Source organism: Lates calcarifer, linkage group LG1 (assembly GCF_001640805.2).
Source record: "Lates calcarifer isolate ASB-BC8 linkage group LG1, TLL_Latcal_v3, whole genome shotgun sequence".
Lineage (NCBI taxonomy): Eukaryota > Metazoa > Chordata > Actinopteri > Centropomidae > Lates > Lates calcarifer.
Window position 1 is genome coordinate 557,556 of NC_066833.1, and position 10,960 is coordinate 568,515.

At 40.3% G+C, this 10,960-nt stretch overlaps 1 protein-coding gene across 1 annotated transcript; it reads left to right on the forward strand.

Annotated features, from left to right (window-relative positions):
- The first annotated feature begins 331 nt into the window (after positions 1-331).
- LOC108897159 (interleukin-10 receptor subunit beta) lies at positions 332-7,597 on the forward strand. Its single transcript, XM_018696624.2, has 7 exons — positions 332-507; positions 1,759-1,882; positions 3,055-3,245; positions 4,755-4,909; positions 5,297-5,447; positions 6,419-6,564; positions 6,841-7,597. The coding sequence occupies exons 1-7, from the start codon at positions 450-452 to the stop codon at positions 7,021-7,023; spliced, it is 1,008 nt and encodes a 335-aa protein (XP_018552140.1). The 5' UTR covers positions 332-449; the 3' UTR covers positions 7,024-7,597.
- Positions 7,598-10,960: the final 3,363 nt, after the last annotated feature.

The following is a 10,960-nucleotide window of genomic DNA, read 5'->3' on the forward strand; positions in this document are numbered from 1 at the left end:
ACATACAAATTATCACCACCTATATTATGATGCATTGATATGGAATTGAAGATCAAGTTACTGCAGTACGCACGCACGCACGCACGCACACACACACACACACACACACAAATAAATAAATAATAATAATCTGCATAAGCACAATACACAGCAAATGAAAATAAATAAATAAATAAAATCCACAGTTGATTTGAAATGAAAAGCACAAGCTGCCAACTGCCTACTCCTCTTGTTTTAACGACAGTAATATTTTACACAGCGATCACCGACAGGGACATTACACGAAGCCCCAGACGTTTCTGCGCACTGAGGAGTTTCGTTTCCGCGGACTTCCCCGCCTCCTGTTACTGAAAGCTACCAGGAAGTACACAGTTGGTAAATGAAACAGACTGTCACACACTCACCTGGACTAGAGTATAAACTGACAGCAGAGCGTTTCATCAGAGAACATGCCAGCAACACTTCAGGCCTTTATCCTGACCTTTTCAACACTATGCGGATCAACAGGTAATGTCATTTTTGCTTTATAGACTGTTTGTGTTTGCGTGTCCACACACACACACACACACACACACACGGTGTCCACGGAGTATTACTGTAACTGGAGCGGAGCAGGAACTAGCATAATGGAGCTGTCAGTCCAAAGTATTTAGTAGTAGTAATGATGTAGCTACTGAAAACGCAGGTGAGAGAAGTGAACTTTGACACCAGGGCGATGATCATAAGTAAGACAACAGCACATGTTGTCACTGTGGGTTTGTTCAGTACAGCTGATAAGATCATCACATTACTTTTTTTGTATCATGACAAATGTCCACTCTCCAAGCACTTTATCAAGAGCACCATTCTAACTCTGGGTTATTCCTCACTCTGCTCTCAACATCTTGGATTCTACAAGATCTTGGAAACATTACTTTGAGATTCTGCTCTATGTTGACATGACTGCATCACATCATTGCTGCAGATTTATCAGCTACACATTCATGCTGCCAATCACCCGTTCTACCACATCCTAAAGGTGTTCTGTTGGATTCAGATCTGGTGACTGGGGACACAGCTGTGGTGACAATGAAGTCAACTCCTGTTATTTATACTTGAGAGAATTGTTGAGAAGGAGAGAGACAGAGAAAAGACAAGACCATAATTCATTTATGAAATGTAATAGGGAAGACATTTTGGGAAGACAGAAATTAAAATTGAAAATAAAATACATAAAAAAAACTTTCCAAAAAGATTAAAATAATTTAAAATGTAAAATAAATTACAGTAATGTGAAACAATTGCAAGTAGAGGCTGGGAGGATTAAGATCAAGTTTCTAAAATGTATGAAAGTTGTATTGATTTTGAGGAGGCTCTGTAATTTGTACTAGGAATTTAAAAACAGTTTTCCAAGTGCACACCTGGCTCATGAAATCATAGCCTTTCTGTCAGCTCCAACCAATCTGGCTATTCTCTTCTGACTTCTAACTGGATGTATTTTTTTGGCATCATTCTGAGACTGTGTGTGAAAATCCCAGGAGATCTGTTTCAGAAATACTCAGACAAGCCCATCTGGCACCAACAATCACACCACACCACACAATTTTTCTTCATTCACTTTTGATGTGAACAATAACTGAGGCTCCTGACCTGTAACTGCATGATTTTATGCATTGAACTGCTACAATATGGTTTCCTGGTGGGTGTGCTGGTGGGATCCGGTGTGTCTGTAGTAATACAAATTTTGTGTCATGTTATGTTTGAATGTGGACTGTGCAGTGGTATCAGGAATCCTCAGCAGTCCCACAAATGTTCGCTTGACCTCCTACAACATGAATCTGGTGCTGACATGGAATCCACCCAAAGGGGCAGCCAGTGGCCTGATCTACACAACTGAGTATAAGTGAGTCTGCACCAATAAACCATCTCTGAATTTGCTGCACAGCCATCAAAACCGCTTTTTGTTAAAGCTACAGCTGATTTCTAGGGCTGCAACTATAGATTGTTTTCATTATACTGATTTATAGAGCAATCATTTAGTCTATGAAATATCAGGATGTCATAAAAAATTGTTTTCATATTCAAATTGTTTGTTGTATTCAACTTACAGTCCAAAGCTCAAAGGCATTCATTTTACTAGAAGACAGAAAGAAGACAAAGCAAACCAACAGATATTACACTGAAAAAGTTGGAAGTGAATCTACTAATTGTTTCAGCTTTACTCATTTCCATATCTTATAAAGTCACGGGTCACTCATTAACATCCCTAGTATTCAAGAATTATCCAGGGTTGAGGGTCAGCATGAATTAAAAGTTAAACAAAAATGTTCATTTACTTTATTAAAGTGCACTTGTGAAGCTGCTGCAATATAAATGAATGGTGCACTTGTCGCATGAAATGCATCCTCTATTATGTTTGTTCTTGCCAGTGATAGACTCAGATTGTTATTGTAAGTGTCTGACATTATGGATAGGATTCCTACAGAGACAGACCTTTTTATTAAAGAGCAAAATATTGCTATATACCTCTGCCAGACTTCATTGACAAAAATAGTTCCTCTTATCAACAATATGAGTGGTGTTGTAGAAAACCCTCCCATCTAGGAAAGGAATGATTCATCTAGTATACTACAGTATGAACTGATTCACATTCAACACATTGAGCAAACGTGTTGTTTTGTCTTGACCCACACATTACACTGACAAAAGTGTATAAGAACAATGAGCTAATTTACTGCCAAGCCATGACTTAAACAGTGCAAACTGGGCTAACATCAGTGAACAGATAATGTCATTTGACACATCTGTGTTTCGTGTCAAATCTGTGTTTTCATGTGTCTGAGTTACAAAAATTAATTGACATTTGTGCTGTGTTCCTGCATTTTCAAAATGTACAGTGATTAGCTTAATTATGCTGATATAATCAACAGTTAAAAAGGTTCAAGCTGCACTAATTAAAATTTGAACAGCAAGAGTTTTTCCACTATGTTTTTTTGTATGTTGTCATCACAAGCACACTTGAAACTGAAATCACTACTGGCAAATTTATAATCCTGGAATTATGTTTGTCCACAGTACTTCAGTCATACCCTACAGAGTAGGCTGTGTGAACATCTCCACCCTCAACTGTGACTTCACTCGCCTCAACACTTCCATGCGTCCAGCCATCATTGAGTATGGAAAGTACTTTGGCAGAGTGCGGGCGCAGTTGGGGTCAGAGAGTTCTGCCTGGGTGGAAAGTAACACCATTACCATGGACAAAGATAGTGAGTAGAAAATGTCTTTCATGGCTCTCAACTTGAAAAATGCACCTATGTCCATTTTCATAACAAAAGTGTACAGTGACATTTACTGTATGAGGTGAGACCAAAACGTCTGGAGACTGTTCCTCGCGAACAAACGGAACAGTAATGCACGTGCTGCAGGTATGAGCAGTAACTTTGGTGAGTCAGTATTCCATGTTGCGGGGCAGGGCCTGCGTTACACACATTTGCAGTTCGCACAACTTGCAGGTGCCCATGTTCAATTTCACAATTAAGCATCACTGTGTTGAAGTCTGTGGGGATCTCCATCAACAGGCCCAGGATGAAACAACCCTCATATTGAGGATCATCACCAGTGACGAGAGTTGGGGCTACAGCTATGACCCAGAGCAGTATCCAAGACTGGTCAGGGCTAAGGTTAAGCATGTTTTTTTCGACATTGGCAGGGTTGTGCACCGTGAATTCATTTCCCAGGGTCAGACTGTCAACTGTTGTGAGGTGTCTGAGGGAGCACATTCAGCGCAAATGACCTGAACTGTGCCATGATGGCAACTGGGTGCTCCATCATGATAACGCACCCGCTCACAGCAGGTTTTTAAGAGCATGTTTTTTGGCCACACCAATCCAATTGTCACTCCTTAACCAACCTACTCACCAGGTTTGGCTCCCTATGACAAATTCCATTTTGAAACAGCAGATCCAAGTGCAAGTCGCAGGTGGTGTTTGACCCTGCTTACAGAATTGCCAGCCAAATTTAAATCAGATACAGTTTTTGCTTGTTATAGGCACAGTCTCCAAATGTTTTGATTGCACCTCATATCTGGAAATACAGGTGATTCTGTGTGATATGAATGGTGCCACTTGTAATGACAGACCCACAGAAAATTGCAGCCAAACTCTGCAGTTCCCCTCTGAGCATTTTATTGTCTTTCAACTCATTGTTTTACTTTTATGGCCAGAAACTTCTGGTTCAGTCTCACTGCTCTCATCAACCTCATTTCCAACAGCAGCAGACAGACACAGAGATGTGGTGAACATAGCAAAGCATTTAGCAGCTAAGGAGCCAGATATCCTCAATAAGCAGTGCAATTAGCACAATTATTCTGTAAACACAACTTAAAATTCTAAACACATTACTGCCGCTGTGGTTTTATCGACCAACCATAACAACCATAACCACAACCTCAAACTCTTGAGGAAAATACATTCTCACTCTGAAGTATATTTCTTTAATCTTTTTTTTGTTTTGCCATTATTTTACAGACACACAAAACTTGGGAGTGTTCAAAAAACAACAGAGCAGGTTGCATGTCTCATAGAGGTGATGACAATTAGCAGAGGCAGAGATAGAAGACTGTTTGTTCTGAGGGATAACTAACTGTTTTTTTCATTATGTTCACTCTGTTTCCTTTTGCCGGAAGACCCTGGCTTTGTTAGCTCTAGAAAAACAGCTTCCTCTTCACATTTTGTGCCGTTGTGTCATATTAACCACTTTCTCTCTTTCTTCCTCAGCCATCATTGGTTCACCCAATGTCTCTCTCTTCTCCAATGGGGCTACTATCGAAGTCAGCATTAAAGATCCAGTCTTTGCAGTCTCAACGCTCAGGAATGTATACAGCTTTGCCACTTACAACATCACCTACTGGAAGAACAGCCAGAGGGAAAAGGTAGATAAACTGGTGTAGAAAACACACATACATAATATATTGTCATAATATTGTTGTAGTATTTATCATGTCCATGGCCGTGTCACTGCATGTCATTGTGATGTGATTTAATTTTGTTACTATGTACTGTGTAAGCCTGTGTGAGGTAATCATTAGATTTCACCTTCATGCTGACAGTTTCCATATCTGTCTTAGATTTACCAAGCTGCAAAACCAAAATCCCATCAGAAACTTGACATATGTTTTATGCTGCAGGATAAGATTGCGTCATGATAATCTGTAGCCTGGTATATTTCTCTCTTTTCTTCCTTTTCTCTCTCCCTCTGTGGTGTGATGCAGATTCCTCAGGTCACACACACCTGACTACTAATCTGTTGCTTCTTACAGACCAGACACATCAGCAATATACAGCAAAACCGGGTGGTTCTGAATGACCTGGACCCATGGACCGAGTATTGCATACAAGTCCAAATCAACACAGAGAGAAATCCCAAACCCAGCAAGCTCAGTGGCATTGTCTGTGAGAGTACCACCAATGGTAAGTATCTTACAGAGCAGGATTTTTATTTATCAATTCCTTTATTTATTTATTTATTTATTCATCGTTCCTAATATTTTGTTCATTCTACTTATATGACAAAAATATTGACAAAAATATTAGGAACACCTACCAGTACAGTTCAAAAGCTCAAAAAATGACAGCCTCCAAAATGACCATTATAATACATCAACATTCTCTTAAACAGATTCAACAAAACTGAACACTATATCCTCCTTAAAGGAAAATTTATTGCTGCCCTGCTGAATTGATGGAACTAATGCATTAGTTTTATCTAGGTGTACCCAATAAATTGGATCAATAATTTAATCAGTGTATATAGCAACGCATCTTTCCCTGAACAGGAGAGTCAGTATCTTTATCGAATAACTTGACTTTAAACTTAAAATGGTCATGTCATGGATTTATTTCATCACTGGAGTAATATGCAGTTAGGAAAATCACTAAAAAATGTGTTTTTTTGCATCAGCGACTAAAATGTTTGAAACAATTTTACATCTGTAACATTAGTTTAAGCCATTTCCACATTCATGGCCATTACAGGAAACAGAAAAACAATGTTAGAAGACGCATGATGTTACGTTACATTACCATAACAGCAGTGGTATATAATTACTTGTTCAGCCTGTTAATAAAAGTTATTGCTGATTCTTTTAATTTTAATGGTTCTTTTTGATAATTTGATCATTAGAGGTAGACTGCATTAAACTGAGAGGTGATTCTTTATATTTGGTATTTTATCATTACCACCTTTATCAGTCTGAGCTAATATCTGCAGAAAGAAATGAGTTTCATAGAAAAACACAAACACCTGCAATATTGATATTCTCTGTATTCAAGGGGCTGGAAAAAACATTCATTAGCCAATCTTAGTTCACAGCATGACAATAAGTAGCAGTAATCTAAACATACTGATTACGTCCGCTGTCCTTGGTCTGATTTTTCTGCAGAGGAAGCAGCTCCTTGGGTTGCAGCAATAGTGACATTTGTCTTCATGGCAATGGCAGTGGCTCTGGTGGTGGTCGCGGTTGTGTATCGGGAAAGGATATCTAACTTTCTTTGTCCAAAAGATGCACTGCCTCAGCACTTTAAAGAGGTGTGTATGTTTATATCTATCTGCTTATATTTGTGTGTGTACACGGTTGTTTCTAAAGACTGATTCACCTTCAACTCCTAAAGTCAAATCACCAAAACATGATCTTCTTGTATGTCCACAAAATTGACATACTGAGAACAGTATGCATGTGTGTCTTTATGCAGTGTCTTTCATGCAGTAAGAGCCCTTAAGTGTTCCCTTCATTTGTATTGTTTAGCCAGGTATTTTATTATTTAATTTAACACAAACCTGAATCAGCCTCCTTCTTTCTCCCAGTACCTGCTGGCACACCCCAACTCCACCATCTACATGGACATGCGGAACTCCCACCCACCAGAGGAGATATACCACCAAATCAGTATCATTGCAGATGACAGAAGTGTGGAGGGAGAGGTTCCTCTGGAGGTAGCAAGGACTGCTTGCAGCAAACAGTGTGATGTCACAGTGGAGGAGAGATAGGAGGAAATTATCAGCTGGGATGTAGAAGAGTGAAGAGTTGTAATGCAACAAATATATTCCTCAAATATATAAGTCTTACTGTGAAGTGATTATATGACAGTCACAGAGATGTGTAGGTACAGGACTGATAGCTCATCCAGGTGATGTTATTTCTGTGCTGTTCAGTCCTATGGTTGCTCGCAGTATTACCACACACTGTACATAACTGAAGGAGTATGGCATGCCCCATTGGAGCTGCCCACACTAAAGTATTTATGCTACAAAGGTGCAACAAGATGCCCATCAACCATTCTTAATGTACAATTCTGCATTTCCAAAATATGGACTTAAAACTACCATTCACTGGGCACACGATTTGAAGCATACATAGTTTCAATGGCCTCATTGTGGCAATATGGTTTGTATATTGTATTCATGATGAAAATAAATTCAGAATTCAGTGTTGATTGCTTGGTGAAATTAGAACTGAAAGTATGTTTGTGAAGGTCTCAGCAACAAGCAAACATAAATCCAGCTCAAACATTTATACATGAATGTTGTACTCGGGTGAACTTAAATAAAGTAATTATTTGAACACGTGGTTTGCTCTGATGTGAAACTATATATATATATATACACACATATATATATATATATATATATATATATCCCTGATCAATATCCAAAAAACTGCCAATTACAACTCCTGTTAATCTAAGACAGTTTTATTTGTTTTTAGCCAAAGTCCAAGAGGAATCTTAATTTGTGATTGAAATGTATAAGGCCATGTAAAATATGTGAAAATTATTAGGATACTTGTATTATCAACAACACTTGGGCCATATTTCTGAACTTGACTTGTTACTCACTGTTAATGACATTCTCCCTCCCTATGTTAAATAGTAACTTAATTCTAACAATACTTTCAGCTACAGCCCCTGTAGAAAGCACACCTGGCAACAAGTCAGGATGACATATGAAATCATTCAACAAAGTGGTATGCTGTAATTTCCTGTCATTTCCACAAACACAGCAATTGGCCATGACAAATAATAGAGGCCCATAATGGAGGGGGTTGAGGAGGCAGTCACCTCTGACCCTGGTGGCAGCTCAGTATCCACACCTTGTATCAACTATTTTAATTACCCAGTTTAAGATATTTTTACATTGTTTACATTCCTGTCTTACGTACAGTTTACAGTTATATATGGGGAGAGGACTAGGGACTAGCCTCCCTGACAGCAAAGCCACCGCGGGCAGATGATAAATGCTGATATTATGGTCTGAGTTTATTGTGGACTGATGTTTGGGGTCGGCATCTGTCCATCTATGATTTTACAGACTTGTAACGCTCTGCAGTTGATCCAAAATTCTGCAGCACGTTTACTGACAGAAACTAGAAACAGAGACCATATTTCTCCTGTGTTAGTTTTTCGGTCAAATCCATAATAGATTTCAAAATCCTCTTCCTCACCTACAAAGCCCTTAATGGTCAGGCTTCATCCTGTCTTAAAGAGATTATAGTTCCCTACAATCCCACCAGAACATTGCACTCCCAGAATGCTGGGTTACTGGTAGTTCCCAGAGTTTCCAGGAGTAGAATGGGAGGCAGAGTCTTCAGCTATCAGGCTCCTCTACTGTGGAACCTTCTCCCAGTCTGGGTCCAAGAGGCAGACACCCTCTGTACCTTTAAGAGTAGCTTAAAACTTTACTTTTTGATCAAGCTTATAGTTAGGGTTGGCTCAGGTTTGCTTGAACCATCCCTTAGTTATGCTGCTATAGGCCTAGACTGCCGGGGGATTTCCCATGATGAGTTTCTCTCTCTCCCCCTCTCTCTCTCAGTATTGATTCATATCCCATAAATACATGTTACTAACCCAATATCTTCCCTTTCTTGTAGTCTTGTGCTCTTTCGCCTCTCTCTCCTCTTCTGTCATTTTCTGCAAGTATTTATGCCTCTGGAGCTGTAGAATCTGATTTGTGATGACAGGCCTCCTGCTCCTACAACCCCACTCAACACTGCTGTTATACCTAAAGATTATTACTGCTGCTTCTTGTATTTCTGTCACTTGTAATCACTATTTTAATTGTCATTACTATGATTACTACTATTGAATTACTGATACCAATCTGCATTATGCTATGTTCTCCTGACCCTATTCTCTACCCCCATCCCTCACCCCTCCACCCCCTGCTTGAGGTTTCTGCCTATTAAAAGGAAGTGTTTCCTTGCCACTGTTGCCTAGTGCTTGCTGATGGTGGGATCTGTTGGGACTCTCTCTTTAATTATAATAATCTAAAGACTATGGTCTAGACCTGCTCGATATGAAAAGTCCCTTGAGATGACTTTTGTTGTGATTCTGCACTATATAAATAAAACTGAATTTAATTGCTCTTTAACAGCTCTTCTGCTCCTGTGCACTGACACTGTTGTTATGTCACGTTACCAGACCTCCAACTGCACTCAGTGTCCCACACAGACACAGGTGGGCTATAGCTTCTATTTGGAGTCAACACTCTTGCTACAAGTTTGAGTAGAAATACATCTATTCTTTTCCCGTCAGTATGGCGTAATTATCTGAATTAATGCAATGATTAATATTTATTGTTGTCGAGAATTAATTGTGACATTCATCCTGGGGCACAGCTCATTTATACTGGGGCACATGCCCCAGTAAAACAGGTCTGGTGAGGCCCATGGATAACATCAAGTTAACCACAAATATCACCTGCTCGGAGCAATTTTAAGATGGCAACGTAAAGGGGAGGACGCTGTCATGTGTTGTGGCTGCTTCCCCTGCCTGAATAATACCTGTTTGTGCTATGGTTTGTAATCTGCAACCTACAAGCCATAGTTTTGGAATTGCTGGAACTTTTTCTTATCCTGTTGCCCTCGTTGGCTCTTGTCGAGATTCATGTTAGCTCCATACTAGCCACCAATCCCCGGACTTTGAAAGCCAGCATCTGCTCGTCTGATCTTTGGCCTCTTGATAATGGGAAAGAAGCTGCTGAGCTGTGGCTGCAAGTTATTTTGCTCTACCGTCAATAATACACCCTCTGGCTTCCTTACATAGCCTCTGGCAAACTCCCTTGGTGGCCGGCATGGTGTTCATGTACTGCGCTGCACAGCTGCTGAAGCTCAATACAAACACCCACCCAGCATCAAGGAACTTAGACTTCTTGTCCTTGTTACATTCATAGAAGTACCCGGAGAAAGTTCATCTATCATCATCACTCCAATCACTCTGCTCCAACAATCCCTGCTCGCACTTGATGTATGTAACATGGATATCTCACTGGGAGAACCGAGCATGTTTGCCCTGGGAAAAGCCAAATCAGAGACTCACATTGTCACCTGCTGGGTTCCCCAGGGCTCGGTGCTGTCATCAGCAGGCATGGACTGGCATTCCATTGCTATGCAGACGACACACAGCTTTATCTAAAAACTGGTTCCAACCACTCCAAACACTCTGTACTCTTGACATCACCACTCATACCACATGCCTGGAGGAGATCAAGGCGCGAATGAAGCTTAATTTTCTTCAGCTAAACAGCTCCAAGACTGAGGCCATCCTAGTCGGCACTCCACACCAGGTTCGCACTTCCACCATCACCAGTATCACTTTCTCCAATCAAAACATTCCATTATCTCCAGTCATCACCAACCCTGGTGTAAAAATGGACTCCCACCTCACTTATGATGCCCACATCCAACAACTCTGTAAAACCTCATTCTATCACCTCAAGAACATCACCAAACTCTGTCAGTCACTCCCCCTGGCAGATGCAGAAAAGCTGGTCCACGCCTTTGTCTCCTCCAGGCTGGACTACTGCAACGCACTCCTCATCAGGACCCATGGCAAGAGCATTCAAAAGCTCCAACACATCCAGAGCAGTGCTGCTAGGACCCTGATGAAGGTGCGAAAATTCAACTACATCGCTCCCATTCTCAAAACAC

What these genes read in the sequence shown, in the direction of transcription:
- LOC108897159 (XM_018696624.2), top strand. Translation starts at nt 450, where the DNA reads ATGCCAGCAACACTTCAGGCCTTTATCCTGACCTTTTCAACACTATGC. An exon ending in ATCTACACAACTGAGTATAA is followed by an intron (nt 1,883 to 3,054) that starts GTGAGTCTGCAC and finishes GTTTGTCCACAG; the next exon opens with TACTTCAGTCATACCCTACA. An exon ending in AGAACAGCCAGAGGGAAAAG is followed by an intron (nt 4,910 to 5,296) that starts GTAGATAAACTG and finishes TGCTTCTTACAG; the next exon opens with ACCAGACACATCAGCAATAT.